General features: G+C 43.4%; 1 protein-coding gene across 3 annotated transcripts; it reads right to left on the minus strand.

Moving 5' to 3' along the window:
- Positions 1 to 1,934: 1,934 nt before the first annotated feature.
- Positions 1,935 to 16,342, minus strand: zc3h4 (zinc finger CCCH-type containing 4). 3 transcript variants are annotated; one of them, XM_086262346.1, is made up of 14 exons: positions 16,014 to 16,342; positions 11,197 to 11,488; positions 11,000 to 11,104; positions 10,689 to 10,893; positions 10,169 to 10,320; positions 9,991 to 10,084; positions 9,434 to 9,564; positions 9,214 to 9,327; positions 8,502 to 8,613; positions 7,879 to 7,988; positions 7,207 to 7,685; positions 6,450 to 6,769; positions 6,100 to 6,348; positions 1,935 to 5,869 (listed from the first exon to the last, which is right to left on the minus strand). In XM_086262346.1, exons 1-14 carry the CDS (start codon positions 16,091 to 16,093, stop codon positions 4,170 to 4,172), a joined length of 4,143 nt encoding a protein of 1,380 aa, XP_086118472.1. In that variant the 5' UTR covers positions 16,094 to 16,342; the 3' UTR covers positions 1,935 to 4,169. The 3 variants fall into 3 exon arrangements, with proteins under 3 accessions (XP_086118472.1, XP_086118471.1, XP_086118473.1); XM_086262345.1 differs by having other exon boundaries at positions 6,450 to 6,772; XM_086262347.1 differs by lacking the exon at positions 16,014 to 16,342 and adding an exon at positions 14,826 to 15,917 and having other exon boundaries at positions 6,450 to 6,772.
- Positions 16,343 to 16,951: the final 609 nt, after the last annotated feature.

Raw genomic sequence — 16,951 nt, forward strand, 5'->3', positions numbered from 1 at the left:
AGGGAACTCTGGGAAAACACCACTATCAGTACAGGTCATCCACTTAACAATACAAAAAAACCCAACGCATCATACTAAAAGCAGATGACAGCGCTCCACATTTCCCTATTTCAGCAATGAGGTTGCATGTTCTCAGAAGTCTGGATCACCATATTCCATCCCACGGATCTTATCTGGAAAACTTCAGCTGTGCTGAAGAGTGAAGAATGTTTTTGTGATTTCTTTTTTTTGTTTGTTTTAAATTTAGTGGGTTTTCCAGACTGTCTTTACTTTACTTTCAGTTTTGTCATTACTAAAAATGTAAACCTATTTAGCTGTTTTGATGTTTTATAAATAAATTATAATGGAGAAGAAGTTGAGAATAGATATTACAATACAAACCAAAGTTTATTGAAGTTCACGTGCAGATGTCCCAAATTTTGATAAACATCTGCACCACAGCCTCCTCAGGCCAAATTAAGAAAGACCCAAGTCAAAGATAAATGTGACCTAATCAGGGCAGTCTTTACAGTTTTAAAAGCGCTTTGTCACATTAAATTATGATATTTTTATTTATAACCATGCTAAAATATTTTCTGATAAAACAATACAATGGTTTAAATCATAACTGTCTTACCATGAAATATATTTTGTCAAGAATGAAAAATCTTGACTTCTAAAACGTTGTTCCTCAGGGGTCTGCACACACTTGGGATCATTGTCCTTCTGCAGAGCAGAGCAACCAACCTGCCAGACGGCCTCACATTTCACTCTAGATTACTTTGGTAAACAGAGTAGTTCACTGTCGACTCGGTGACTGTAAGGTGCTTAAGCCTCGTGGCTGCAAAACCAGCCCAAATCATCACCCCTCCAACAGCGTGCTGGCAGTTGGCTTGAGGTGTTTGTGCTGATGTTCTGGGTTCTTTAGTTGATGCTGTGCATCATTGTCAAACATCTCCACTTTGGTCTGCCATGCTCCTGAAGTCTTTTGGTTTGTTCAGATACAACTTTGCAAACGTGAGCTGGAAACACGTCCAAACAAGCCCCACTTGTTCATTCTTTTTCTAATTTTGTCGTCATGAGCCAGCCGAGGCCTGAACATCACCGTGGGGTGAATTTGCTGAGACATTTGCCGACTCCATGTTTGTCCAACGCCTTACAAAAAGTACTGTACAACTGATAATCACTGCCCTGTAGTTTCTGTTAAATAATTTTGTAATGTCATACTTTGTTTCTACCTAATCTTTAGACAATACTAATATTTTCCAATTTCTAAAACCTTAGAATTTAAAGTTGAATTTATGATGTTGTAGATTTGGTGTTTTACGTTACTTCGTTTGGCCAAGGAAGACATACGAGATTTAATGTCTGAGACTTCCTAATTAAATAAAGGTAATAATCATTTTAATTAGCTATTGGATAACCTCATATAACATTGTGTTGTGCTGTGCTGAAGGTCACAGGCGGGTACAACACGTAGAACCAAACTGGCAGAGGAGAACATGTGCGCTCGCGTGTGTGATAGGAAACCTTTGAGGTTCGGGATGAATAGTTTGTCTTCCTGGAGCCAGCGCTGCAGGATGGGAGGGTAGCAGGAAGTGAGTCAGTAGTGGATCGTACTTAACCAGGAAACAGCCTGTGTGCTGCTGAGGTACTGATCCAAATCCACAGGGGCCAAGCCAAGAACTGCACGGTTCAGGTCTAAATATATAAAAGAACAAGATAAAAAAAAATGACAGCCTGCTTGTGAAAAATACATCTGAAAAGCAGGCCAAAGGGCGTTTTTAGATAATCTGATTTGACTGGAGACACAGACAGACAGCTCAGCGCTCACAACCTTCATCCGGCTGAACAATCGTGACTTCAATGAATTACTTAGAGACTTTGACAGAAAACAAAAATGCGTCAAATGAATCATCCGAGGTACTGACAACACAGGAAATACTTGAAACTGGTTGATCATGTATTAATTTTATTTAAATACTTACAACCTCACCTACAGTGTACAGTTAGAAAACTCCAGTCCTCCAAAGACGGGAACTGGATACTGGTCAAATTTACATAGTGAGGAAAAAAAAAGGAACCAAACAAAAAGAAATCCATAAAGGAAAAAACAAACAACTTTCACACTTGCTATAGCTGACACTCAGCCTCCTGACAGGCTTTTAAATGAACTGGCAGGGAGGACGACATAATAGTGAGTTTTTCTTATCTGAATCTTCATACACAAAACCAGACGTGAACGTCGTTCCTCTCCTCACACTGCTGCAGCGCGCCGACGCCCCACTGAGGTGAGTGGTAATCTCTGACATACAAAATGATTCAGCTCAAAATTTACAAGTGAGGAAGTATATTTACTCAAGTATAAAAAAATAAATTAAAACGTTTATACACAAGATGGACGAACACGATCCTGAGAGCTGTTGTACAATCTTCACTTTCTGGAGGTCAAAAACATCTGAACCCGCCACAACTGACCGCTCACGTACAGATTCGCCAACGAGACTGGCAATGAAACCGCTCCCCCCTTACAACAAACAGAAACAACCGCTTTCCCTCACCCTGATTCAGACGCTGGATTCACTTCTAATTCACACAGTTCATGGCGTTTATGGCAGACGTTCTGGAGAGAAGACTTGCACTCTCATCTAAGCTGCGAGTCCAAACCGTGAACATTTCCACAATTACACGTCCACTTTTTCAAACATTTTTTTTAGTTTGTTTCATTTATTTTGGTTGGCATGGTTCAGATGAAAAGCAGGAGGGGGCACAGATGAGTGCGACACGTACAAGTCGTCTGAATTTTAGGTCCAAATGTAGTTTATGATTGTCATGGTGCCACCAGCCAAGCATTTCAATTGAGAATGCAAGGCAGAAAACTTCTCTATTCAGAACAGCTAATAAAACAAAACAAAGAAACTAAACGCTGAGATGTAGATGACTTTTAATTCAGTGGTCCAAATTCAAATGTAATTAGGAGGAAATACATGGAAATAACTTTGACAAAACCAGTTTTGGCAGCAGAGATAAAAGGACATGATTCAATGGATAACTAACCGCTAACTAAATGTGCCATTGGAGAGCGAAGTGACAGAGTCAGTCATCAGTCTGAGCAGCTAAACCTGTTTCCTGCTTTTTCCTAACGCCCCCTTAAGCTTTATGGAAACTAGAGCTTAAGTGCTCTCCATATTCACAAACCGATAAAAATAAATGTTCAAGTGAAAGTCTGTTTCTCCTCACAGCAACAAGACTGGAGTAAAGGCAAAATCTGTGAGAATTAGGGGCTTCAACGGTTGTGTAGTGATTAAAGAGCCTGTCACCTGTAAGAGCTAAACACCTGAAATGGAGCTGTACATGAACAGCCTGAAGGGTTACAGCCACTCAAAATATAAATACAAGCCTCAGAGACACAAGCTGACAGTGCAAAGGAGTAGAAAAATACTTAAAAAAGCATTTAAGTAGAATAAAGACCATTTCAGTCATTTCTGCAGAAAAAAAGTAACGTGGAAAGAAAAAAAAATGCTTTAGTTTGATGTGACGCCAAAGACAGAGGACAGTGGATGAAAGCAAAGGCAGTGATGTGGAGGGCATTTAGTTTTTGACAGGTGTAAAGTAAGTTGCCTCAGTGCTCTTGATTCTGTTTAAAGAAACACCAAAAATAAACAATATATTGTTGGGAAAATCAGATATAAAAAAAAGCTTTTAATTTGTTACAAAGAGCACAGCCATCTGTAACTAACCAGAAAATATGCATATATACACGAGCACATCAGCTTTAAGAAGAGAAGAAATATGAAACAGAAGGATGTGAGAAACTTAAATAAAAGGAGATTTAAACACATGTGATGCCTAAAGTTTCATTCCATATAAATGTGTGTCTGTTGTCAGGATAATCATTTTCATTAAGCACTGAGATGAGAGAATACATCTATTTATACATCAATAAGTCTGTTTAAAATAGAGATTTCACTTTAAACGCTACCCGAGAGTCTTTTATAGAATCTGAAACACTGTGTTTGGGTGTGTGTGTCTGTGTGTAATATGTCTGCTGCCAATCTTATCAAAACTCGTCTTACAGGCAGTTGCCGCAGTGCACGTTTCTCTTTGCACTGACATTTTCAGTGTCCAAAAACCTGAAACAACCCACACCCAGCTGCCACATCTGGGGCGTCAGGGTCCCAGGATCGGTGTCACTGGCAGAAGGGAGAGGCTGTGGGGTCAAAGCCTTTGAAAACTTCCTTCAGGGAGCCGTTGTCCTGCTCTGCGGCCGCCTGATCAGACTGTGCAGGGCTGTTTCCCCCAAAGGGGCTGCTTGTCCCGCCAGGCTTACTAGCCTGCTTCACAACACCAAATAAAGAGGATACTGGTAGGTTATGGACCCCTGCAGGCGCCTGGTCTGCAGCAGATCCAGGAGCACCCTGACCTCCAGCTGCAGCCACCCCAGCTGCAGCAGGCCCGCCCTGAGCTGTGGAGTTAGGTGAGGGCGCAGGTTTGGGCCGGGGCCTGTTATAGCTGTTGTATCTATCCGTGCCTTGCTCTGTACTTTTCTCTGGCTCAGGTTGGTCCAATGCAGACTTCCGAACAAAGAGGGGCTCCTTGGATTTAGGTTTACTCGTTGTGGGGTCACTGAGTTTGGACTCAGTTTGGCTGGCTGAGTTAGGAGAGTTGTTAGCGCCACTGCTGGTACCAGGGCTGCCTGGTTTGTTAGTCCGAGGGTCATACAGACTAATGCTGCTCAGCACACTGGCACCCCCTGGTGTCCCGGCCCCTACACTGCGCCCTGCCCCAACTGAGGAGAGCAACCGTGGGTCATAGGGAGCGATGGCAGGTGGAGAAGAACTAGATGTTGGTGCAGGAGATGTGGACGGAGGGGGCACAGGTTCTGATGGCTGCTTCAGTGCCGACTTCGGTGGCTGGAGACGGGGATCAGAGGGGACTTTGCGGGCAACACGGGGGTCAACAGGCTTTTCTATAGAAGCTGCAGGCATGGACTGAGGTTGACCCATAACTGGCATAGTGGTAGGGGGTGTGGGTAAATGAGGAGGAGAAGGAGTCTGGGACGTGCTGGAGTTAACATTCTTCAGGATGCGAGACAGAAATTCAAATTCTGGGAGGGTAGAAGCTGAGGAGGAGGGAGCAGGGGCGTCTAAGGAAGGAGGAGGCTGTACGGAAGGAGGTTGCGAGTGAGTGAGTGGCGTGTGTAACTGCTGCTGCTGACCGCGGGACAGACGTGAGTCAAGGGTGGACACGGGAGGGATGCCCGGGGGTAGAGGAAGCAGGTCCTGCTTGGGAATAGGGAGCGGAAGCAGATCTTCAGGAGACCAGGTGATCGTTTTAGCGAATGCTGGCATGTGAAGAACAATATCCTTCTTGATGTGGCTGAACTGCTGCAACTGGGAACGTGGGTCTTTCAGAGCCATACCCATGAGCGGATCCAGAGGAATCGGCACGGGCTTGTCCCGTAGAACCCGCTCAGTCTCCTCCTCATCCACTGCTGGGGTCGTGAGCGGAGGGGGCTTATAGACCAGGGGAGGTTCAGGCTTAGCAGCTGGAGGCGAATGGGAGGCAGATCCTGCTGAGGCAGCAGCAGCTAGCCTAGCTAGCCTGGGGTCTGCAGGTGGTCCAGATGACGATGGAGCGAGTGTGGAGTGGGTGGGGTCAGAGATTTGAGCTGACTCAGCAGCACGTGCCAAGCGTGGATCCCGAGCTAAGCGGGGGTCTGCTGGGCGAGCCGGAGGGTGGGAAGGAGAGGCTTTCACAAGGCGTGGGTCGCTCGGATGCACGTCAGATTTTTGAGGAGCCTGGGTCTGCTGACGGAGGGTCTTCAGGATGGAAGTCACGCTCCCACCGCCATCCTCATCCTCGCTAGAATACCAGTTCCCTGAGTCACCTAGGAAAAGAGGGATTTGACATTTTGGTCAACTCTAAGCAATCACTGAAAGGGTCACCTCCGTCTCATTTCTGTTACACACAAAATGGTTTTAAGTCTTAAGTCTTTGGTTTTACAGGTTTCTCCTGTTCTTAGACAGTCATACGGAAAGAGGAATACTTGCAAAGGATGCTACATCTCACTATGCCACAGGAATCATTTATACACAGATGCAGGTGCTGTTCCTCTACCTTCAGTGTCTCTGCTTTTTTCTGCTCCTCCCTCAGCCATCCTGCGAGCTCTTTCCTCTTCCTCTTGCTGCTTCTGTTGGATCCTCATGAAAAGGACGCGCTGAGCAGGTGGCAGAAAGTCAGGCACAGAAATCCCCCCCTGATTGGCTGTGGCTCCATTAGCAGGGCCTTCCTGGTTGCCTGACTGATTTCCAAATGTTCCTGTGCCTCCTCTCTCGTCCATACCGGAAAAACCCTGGTAACTGTCACCTGATAGGGAACAGACAACATTCTCATAAGTTTAAGAGCCACTATTGTTTGAAGTAAGCTGCTCCAACTCTATTTTGGTATTTAGTATAAAATGATCTCACCTTCTTGAACCACACCCTCCATCTTCATACCCTCTTGCTGATTGTAGAAGTTATTGTAGAAGTTTCCTCCTCCCTGAGGAGGACCTGGAGGCATAGCACCTCCATGTGGAGGGCCCTCTCCTGGTGGAAATCCTCCCATCATTGGTGGTCCACCGGGTCCCATGTTGGGAGGGCCCTGGTTCATTCCAAGGTTGGGGCCCATGTTCTGCATGTCAGGGGGCATCATACCTGGAGGGGCAGGGAATCTGGGAGGAGGGGCACCAGGGGGCCCTTGAGGTCCAGGTGTTGGGGTCTGACCCTGGTTGGTACTGGGGCCCTGGCTTCTAATACAAAAGCGGGAGTGTGATTTAGAATTCGGATAGTGACTCTCAAAGCAAACATTTTTTTTAATTATTTAGAGTAGATACTAGTTCCTGTTACACATTATTCTCTGCTAGTTGTGCATTTCCTAGAAGTCTGACAAAACCAATAACCAAACACTAAAATAATTATTGCACTGAAAATCCTTTGTCTACTCAACACTCAGGGCCCGCGGGTTTTGGGAGGAACCTTTGAGCTGTTGTGAATCTAAGCAGATGCTTCTCAGCCTTAACGCAATTTCACAGATGTTCAGAAAACGTTTTCAGTTCTCAGAGTAAAAACCTCAGACAGTATTCCTACATTCCAAAAACTGAGAACTTGGATCTTCTTACAGACAAAGTCAGGATGCGGATTATACAAATACTCACTTTAATTCTTTGCATTTCTGATCTCTTACCTAACTGCGAGTTTCTGGGCCAGCTGTCCTGTGGGCTGAACTTTAATCTCAAACAACGAGGGGATCTTCTTCCCCATGCCTCCTCCTCCTCCTCCTCCACCAGCAGGAGGTGGGGGACCCATGTGGGGAGGAGGAGGAAGGCCAGGGGGATTCGGCGGGCCACCTTGGAAGGGACTTCCATCAGGACCGTGGACAGGTGGACCGACGCAGGGACCAGGGACAGGAACAGGCCCTGGTCCTGGGGGACCTTTGACAGCCATGGGCACCTGATTAGGTCCAGGAAGACCCCCAAAGTCACCAGCTGGAGGCCCAGCAAAATCCACACCACCTGTGTTGGTTTCAACAGGAACGGGCCGGGGAGGGGTTGGAAGGAGGCCGACTCCAGGAGGGGGCTTAGGAAGCGGGTTAATTCCTTGCTTCTTCAGCTCCTCCACCTCTTTTTCGTCCTCAGCTCCAGCTTCTGCATCCTCTGCCAGCATCTACAAAACCAAGAAAAATACTCTGCTGGGTGAATCTTAAAGAAACACAACTGAAGGCAAACAAAAACAACAGTCTGTCAACTTAAACTGGCAGACTGTGCGAGTGACAAAAATCTAACTTATATACACTTAATATTGTGAGAGTTTACAGAAGATAAACGAGGTGACTGTCTTCGAGGTCGGAGGTTCCTACCTTGTTAAGCAGCTCCCGAGTATCATCATTGAGTTCCTCGTGGGAGAACATACACTCGTCACCATTGACACACTTCCCTGTGGTGTGGAACAGCTTACAGGGGAATTCACGTAGCACAGGAGTCAAGGAGGAACACTCGTGTCACATTATCAGCTGTGTCAACATCAGACAAAGTGGGTACGACGACTGATACAGCACTGCATCATATTTAACCTCACTCACATACAACAATACATCATTTACCCTGATTATTGGATAAAACAATTTGCTAGTTCATCTTTGCTTCATAGTGTTAATGGTTGTTAAAACTAATATGAAAACTAAATGGTCATTTTAACGATTGGAGCTTTTAAAAAACAAACCCTGAAACAAAACACTGGTGCACATATCGAGCAAAGGGTCAACTTTGGCCTGGTGGCCCGAATAAACAGGTGTAAACCCTGGATTGATTTCACTTATGCAACTTCATACTGGTAAATATTGCCAGCTTGACTCTTAACTTGACTTACTAGTCAGAGATTCAAGTTTAATTTGATTGGAAAAACTGGTTCTGATCCACAACTCCAGACTGCCTTATCTATACTGATAAATAGGCTCTCCATGTGGTCAACAGCAAAGGATATCATGCATGTAAGGACAGTGGTCAGCTCGGGCACAGAATCCAGTGATGTAGAACTTGCACAACTCCTTCTTCTTTGGCAGCTCAATGTCATGGCTGAAGTTACAGTGGTCGCCCTGTTGTATGGGAAAAAAGTGTGTGTTATGGATGTCAGGGCTGAGACAGCAGCCAACAGATAATTTGTAGACCAAAATAAACAACACAGAAGACATTTCCTCTGCATTATCTTGCAGCTGTGGTTATTACATGCTGCTATAAGAGTTTATATTAGTATAAAGCCTTTTAAAATATTTGCATTAAGCTATAGATTCCTGGCACCAAACGTTGAAATTTCCACTGGAAACAGTTATATTTTTATCCAGTCAGGAGGTAGCTAGTGTGCTAAACAGTATAGTTGAGTGTAAATTTTTTTCTAAAACATCTTTATAAAACTCTAAAATACTATTTTAAAAATGTGTTTGCGTTTGAGGTATGAAATCATGAAAAACTGTTAGAAAGTTACTTTCAGCACAGCGGGCAACTCTGCATGTTTGATTTGGCAGAGATGTGCGCCGGATGCCCTTCCTAATGCAACCTCAAAGGAGATGTGCGCATGTCCGATTGGAACTAATGTAATACAAAATTTGTATATGTGCACTTTGAAAAGTGAACTTAACTGTATGTATACAATAAAAGAGCATTAATAATACATATTATTGATATTTGTGCCATCCTACCCAAGTGCATCTCCCCTCGATGTAGTACTTGCAGATGGCCTTTCCTTTCTTGTCCTGGTGCTTTTCATTCTGATTCCTCCTCCCCATTCCCGGTCCATCACCTCCAACACCATCCTGAACCCACCCCACACAACAAGCAAATACAAATTAGCTGTACTGTCCAGTTTGTTACCAGATCAGGGCGCTTAACCTGAGCTCATAATAATTATGAAAGTTTTACCCCGTTGTCCATGTCTCCGTTGTCATCATTCCCCATGTCTCCTCTTCCTCTCCCTCTGTTTCGACCCTTTGCTCCTCTAATCATGCCACGCCCTCCTTTACCTCTGCCTCGCCCGCGGCCCCCTTTACCACCTGGTGGAGAAATCAAGAGACAGTGTGAGTGAACTTTTGGGCAAAAAAAAGGATATATTTCCCCATTAATTTTGCATAAATCCTAGTTTTAGCCATTTTAGCTCCCTTAACCCTCCCTTTAATGCAACTTTCTGCTGATTGGCCTCACAAACTGTGTGCCATAGTATGGACATCTAGCTTCTATGACATCAACAGGATGAAAGATTTTAAAAGGAATACTGAAACTGAGTGTTTAGAACAGTCTGGTACCTCCGTTTTTGGCTCACAGAAACACTTGCACATACACTGATGGCATTATTTGAGTCTTTGTCCATATTTAATACGTGCACACACAATTATCTCAATAACATATGAAAACAAGAAAAAACAAACAACGTAGGTCAAATTTAAATAAAAGGAAACGGAAGGAAGAGACGAAAAACAAACCTCTGCCTCTGTCTTTGGACTTCTTGTACTGGTTGAGCTCTTTCGAGTAGTCATCATAGTCATCATCACCCATGTCGTAGTCATCATCTCCATACTGTAAGGACAAGGATTATTATTGTCATTTAACTGACTCTTTGTGAACTTGGAGCAAAATATAATTCTGAGCTCTAATCCTCACCTCCATTTCATCTCCGTAGCCGTCTCCATCATCATCTCCTCCCATCTTTCCTCCTCCGCCTCGCCCTCCTCTTCCTCTGCCTCCTCCTCTTCCCCTCCTCCCTCCTCTCATTAATCCACGGCCTCTGTGGTTCTTCATACGACCTCTGGCCCCTGCACGAAGACAAAGAGAGAAGTAAGAATAAGCTACAAAAGTGGGATTCCACCTGTCAGCAACTTATCTGAAATTTGTATTGATAAGAGAAGTTGTGTGTATGTATGCAAATATGCTCGAGTGCAAATTCAACTGTGGTGCAGGTAAAATAGTGAACTTTGATAACACAGTGATACATTTTTCTCTTTCCTTGTTTGAAAACATCCCTAGAAAAGACAGCTGGCCTTGTCACAACGTTGGATCTTAGGTTTGATTTTTCCGTGTACAGTCTTGCTATGAAACCGTGTTGACTTGTCAGCTGAGCACATATTCAGCATACAGCAGAATATGTTTAAAAAGTCTATTTTTCAAACTGCCGTGAAATTACCTCGCCCACCACGGCCGCCTCCTCCCTCCTTGGCCTTTCGGTACTGGTTGAGCTCCTTGGTGAAGTCATCGTAGTCGTCATCCCCCATGTCTTCATCTTCCTCTCCCTCAAAGTTGTCATCTTCGTAGTCATCGTAACCTCCGTAACCCTGTTTCTCCATCTTCATGTAACCACCCCTCTTTGTGCCACCGTAGCTCCCACGAGACTAGAGAGAGATAAGACATTGATAAACTGAGAATACTTTCACAATGTTCACATTATATTATGCACACGTAACATGTGTGTTGGGAAAGTTTTCTTTTCAGACTTACAGAACCGTACTGGGGGCTGTACTCTCTATATTTCCTTTTCTCACTGGGACTGTAGTCAGACTCATCACTGTAGTCTGAGTGGTCATCATCCGAGGACGCATGACGCTGAGAGAAAAAGGGACAAATGTTAGAGTTGATATTTTTGGGTTAAGCCAGAAAACGGGTGTTTTCATCTCTGCGTTTACTACAATTCTTACTTTATGTCGTGATTTGCGTTTCTTCTTGGACCTCCTCTTTTCTCTTTCCCGCTCCTTCTTCCGCTTCCTCTTACGACGGTGGGCTCTCTCGTCGTCTGAACCGCTGCTAGCGTGGCGCTCCCTACTTCGCCGAGGCCGCTCCGCCGACCCTTCGTGGCCTCCTTCACCTCCACCCACTTCTTCACCGTCTCCACCTGGACCGACTGCTGACACACCTCCTGCCATTTCTTCCTCCTCCATTTCTCCCCCATCATCTTCCAACTCACCCTCCTCCAGCTCTCCATCTTCTGCCCTGTATATGAAAAGAAAGCCATCTTTAATATTATGGTCACAAAATTTTACAAAGATAAATGCACAATAAAATTATACAAACAAAGAGGAGGAAGCAAGAACGACTTTATACACGCAGCTGGGGGTAAATCGGCGAAAACGAGTACAGAGGCTCGGCGAATTTGAAAATTGAAGATACAGGGATACACGCACAATTCAAGAACGAGTCATCGATCATAATCTGCTGCTAATATCATAGATGGTGCCATTTTTTCCCGATTGAGCCGTTGCGATTTCAGACTTTTCAGAAAATTATCGGTCAAATTAATCTAGATCCTTGTTTACTGTTTGTTGTATTTTTGTATCCTGGGTATGCCGCTGAGAGGAGACCCTGGGATAGATACAGGACATGCTGGAGAGATCATGTCTCTCAACTGGCTCAGGAACCCCTCCGTGTCCCCTTGGAGAGCTGGAGGATCTGGCTGGGGGGGGTCTGGGGGTCTCTGCTTACACTGCTGCCATGTGACTGTGATATGAAACACGAGCTGATGGTTGTATATAATTCTAAAAGAGACTATTAATCTGTAGCACGCACCACTTTCTGCCAGGAAAATTTCTGATGCTGAAGATTTACAAGGTTATACGGTGTATTCTGATGGACAGTCTGTCACACCGTAAGATGGGTAAATGTAAATTTAACTGCAGAATTTGAAATCTATGGCAGGTTGATGTTAAAGTTAATGATTTTGTATTTGTATACACATGCATTCCTGTAAAGACTGCACATAATAAGTACCTGGGATTGCCATAAGAATAAGATGACCTTTCAATCATATAAGCCAGGTGAAGGAAACACTAAAATGTCAAACACAACACTTTATGCATACACTGGGAGGGATATATAATCGCACTCAAGATTAAAAAACAAACTCAAACGCTCCTGCAGTGAGGTTAGACTGCACAGCTGCTTATTGACATATTATCTAGGTCATCCAAACAGAAGGATAGATAAAAACACGCTGAATGGTGAACTAAAATACTGTGTATTCAAGGCGAACTTTCTACATCGTCTACACAGCTTCCAGAAAGCATCAACACCTTTCCTTTGGATTTAATCTCATAACGTGACGAGCACGAACAATTTCAGACTTCAAATTAGGTCATGTGTATATGTAATACTGTGCTTCTATTATTAACACTCACGACAGCAATACTGGTGTGTTTTCACCTTGTGAGCCTCTGTGCGTGTGTTATCATACACAGATAAAATGCAATCATCACTCCTACAGCAGCAGAAGTAACCACAAAGGAAGTCTGCGCAATATGCCAAGTGTTTGTGTTTTTGTCTGTACGCAGACAGATTTTAGCCACCACAGCTGGAACACTGCCAGAGTAAAAAAATACCCTATAAGGCCTTTTTTTTCCTCTTTTGAATGTATTTTAACTTCTAATATGAAGGACATCCATCTGGTGTAGAAAAAATAAATAAACAGACAGTTCCTGCTGTTTGATGTCTGCTGTTACTGAGGACTACCTCAGAGAAGGTTGAGTACTTTAACGTGTTTATGTTTGGCCATCTCTCAAAACAACAACAAGAACTTGCAACAGAGTGTTGCAGTAATGGGTCTTAATCTCAGATTAAATTGCCAAACAAAATATGTATTTATCATAAACTTTTATTTCCCACAGAGCACATTTCCTGCCACAATCTAGAAGCCCGTGGAAACTTCCTACTGGCTTTTAGCTGAGGGAGCCAGATCGATGCCAACTTCTGGGCCGGCCCACAAAAGGAAAAGAAAAACCATGTGGCACTCTGTTACGTCAAAACTGTGCAAGACACACGTCATAAAATGTTGACACAAAAATGTTAGTAACAAAGAAAAGAAAAAATATTAGTACCTCCCTAAAGGCCAACACCCAAAGTAGGCTGACAAGCACTGTGTCCAGCAGTCAGGGAGAGGTCTGAGCTCTGGATGATGTGAACAGGAGTTAACTGATTCACTGAGAAGACTACTGCCATTCAGTATCAGACTCTCAAAGGCAGGTTTTGTCCTCCTCTGAGCCCACAGTGAGCTAAGATGGAGCAGGTGGTGGAAGACAGCTGATCTGCTTTTGAGGCAAAATGTCAACTCCACTGTACGTGTAGTATGCACCACATCCTCAGCTCACCGGCTTTCTCAGGGGAAGCAAATTAATCAGCCTTAATCATCAGAGCCCAATTTCTCCCCTCAAAACAGCAAATATATTATTAAAAAAAGAGAGAATGCCACAAACACGTTAGCTTAAAGAATGAAAACTGTCTACAGCAAAGTCCAACTTCCACCACAAATCCTGGCTGCTACCAAGATGTAGCCTGCCAAGGGACTGCTTCAAGGAGTACAAAGGTCATCTTTCATTAGTAGCTGTTCCAGATTTGACTGATTTTTAGGTTTTAGAGTGCAAAGATATCCACAGATGACCTAGTAAACTCTCACTTTTATTAAAAATGGGCTCATAAAACCTGGATTCACTGCCAGAAAAAAAAAATCAGTTATCTGCTAATGGCTCACAAGACACAATCCAGAATAAACTACAAAATCTGTCTTCATATTTGGTACTCGGGACCATGAGCCAGAATTAAACTACACTTATTCTCTCTGGAAATATGTAAAAAGACACGCAGTATCAGATACCAACTAACCCAGTCCAGTCCATTTTTGACATATTATCTAAAACACTTTAATAGACTCTATAAGATGATTTGTCCTAAAAAAGCTATCAGCTTTTAATCAAACACCACAAACTCAGACCCCTACTTTATGACTGGCATGATTGCACAGACCTGTTACAAAGGAGGGCTCCCTTTCATAGCACAGGGATTTGGCTGTATTGTGGAGGCAGGTTGTTGTGAATAGGGGGTGGCTGGGAATCGCTATGGGCACAAGCTGTTGGCCCCCCTGCAATTCTGAAATACCCCCTTACACACACATATCACCTGCTGCTTCCCAATTTAGGGAATAACATAAAACAGCAAACCCCATTCAAGCATACTCTATACTACCAAAACAAGCTTAGCTGTACAGAGCTGTGGAGAGGAAAAACTGTTATTTACTTTGTTATTTGTAAGCTGAGCACAATAAAGTCCAGTCCTGTGCATGATCAGTTCGCCATGTTAGTTACACCAGACAGTTTCCATTTATATCCAAAGTGTAAAATCTCCAAACAAACCTCCTACCAGACAGCTTAGGTTTAGCAGAGCACATGATTATTCCGGATCAAATGGTTTACCATGCATTATGGCACATTATTAGCTCAATATTCGACTCCATAACTTAACTCTATAAGCACAAAGGGCCACATTTAAAATGGGGAATACTTACTGTGACGGGCTTTCTTCACATTTTGCACTCAAAACAACAAAAAAATAAAGCTTCTCGCTAAACTTTCGGGGACACTAAGTGGGAGTTTGTGGGGATTGGAAAGTGGGGGACCAACCGGGTACAGCAAATTTTGCCAACTGGGGACAGTGGAGAAGGGAACTTTTGTGTTTGACTTTAAACACTTTTGGGATGCTTTGCAGACGTTTTACACATTTTGGGGGAGGTGGGGGGACTTCGGGGGGATGTTGGGGACGAGTCAGTGTGGGCACGACTGTGAATAAAAATGGCATGTTAGTTAAAATACATCCATAACTACAGTAAAACGAAAAAAAATCTAAATTTAACGACAATTAAACTTAAATGTTTGAGGGCGTTCATAAGGGGAGCTAAAGGGTTTTTCTTATTTGAGTTATTTGCAATTAATGAGACGATGACAATTTTAAGTGCGTAACGCCAAGGGTGCAATTAAGCGCTACGCTCCGCCAACGGCACAAATGCATTTGAACCGATAATAATCGACGATAGTGATCAAATAACTTAAAGTTGGGCTACTTAAAAAACAGCAGCCATTAGAAATATCGACGACCTTAAAAATCACAAGTCAACATAAGTATTAGCCCTTAGCTTAGCCTTTCTCTGTTGTTGCCAACAGCATACGTTAGTAACACCAGCTAACATGCTAACGCTGCTAGCCTGAGTAGGCCTCACCGTTAGCAAAAAAACCCACCAGTTTAATGTTTGTTTTTTCCTTTTACCGCTGTGATCGCTACTGATACCAAACACACACGATTAATTGAACTAATTAGTTAAGTTTTTTAAGAGAGGGTGATTAGTTAACCAAGGCGCCGTGATCAATCGTCGAATTGTTAAGTATGGTCGCTTAAAGTATGATTTATCAGCCGTTTCAACCTCATCTCTTTTCCTTGAGACAGGCTGGCTCGAGTCGATTGCTCGTTGATTGTGATAAACGTAAATAAAACACAGGGAACAGCGTTATCCCAGAAGTTTTTTTGGCCTCCCAGTTGGCGTTGTCGTATCAACATGGCGTTACCTCTGTACTCGTTTTCCAGAAAAGGCGAATTTAATCCCTCTGACAGAAAAAAAGGAAAAAGAAACCCCGGGCTTTTTGTGTAAAAGCACAGGACAAATAAATAATTTCATTTAAATATGACTGTAGAATTACTCGACCTTTCGTCAGTCAGGAGACTGTTGTGTTCGTGGTTGGTAGTTGGGGAGTTTGGATGGACAGTCATGCTTTCCACAGCCATTTCCTCTAGCTACATTGAGGTGCAAAAAATTACAACTCGACACTGGAAACTACTGGCTTATGCGTCACTTCACACTAGGATCTAATTGTTTTGATTTTAGGAAGAGTTTCAGTTCATAGTAGGCAATTCTCCACTACAGTTGTAAGAGAAATATTGAGTCCTGACGTTCTCCGTCCTACTGTAGCGATGTGAAATGACGACTGATAAACCTAAAATGGCCGACCGTCTTCTCCAAGGAGAAAAGGGGCTGGCCTTCCCGAGAGTGACATCATGACGAATAGCGTACGCTCCTCACGGAAATCAACGAATGGCAAATTTACAGGGTAAAATGTGGCCTGGATGTTGACTTGCAGGTAAACCGTCTCCCCAAGTAATCTTATTCGATTATTAACGATTTCAAAACGTATATATTTTTTTAATGTTCGTACTAGATCGATGTATTTCTCCTTGTTATTTACGTTGGCTTGAAGTCAATTTCATTCACTGTATTTTATTCTTAGGTCGCTGTATTATCTTTCGTATAATATTTCGTGTTAGTGAATAAAAAGATTGGTCATTCTACATCCCATTTTCTCCCGTGGCCTCGTACTTGTTAGGGTCATTATAACACAAAGGTTCAATATGTTCTTAAATTCTCGACACTCTGCGGGCAGTCTGATTTTAAGGCAATACCCAGGGAAAAATCTGCCCCAATCTCCTGCACAGTTACGTGACAAAGCTGAAACTTACTTAATTACGTACGCTTTCAAGTTTAAAATTTAAGGGCTCAGTGACCAATGCATACGCTAAATCGCAGCACGGCGATATATGTATATGTTTCTATATCTATATTTCTAATACTGAACTCATTAAAAGTTA

Source organism: Aulonocara sp. 'chitande type north' Nkhata Bay, linkage group LG14 (assembly GCF_057382095.1).
Source record: "Aulonocara sp. 'chitande type north' Nkhata Bay isolate Kocher_YH1m ecotype deep benthic linkage group LG14, A_spYH_male_GT1.1, whole genome shotgun sequence".
Lineage (NCBI taxonomy): Eukaryota > Metazoa > Chordata > Actinopteri > Cichliformes > Cichlidae > Aulonocara > Aulonocara sp. 'chitande type north' Nkhata Bay.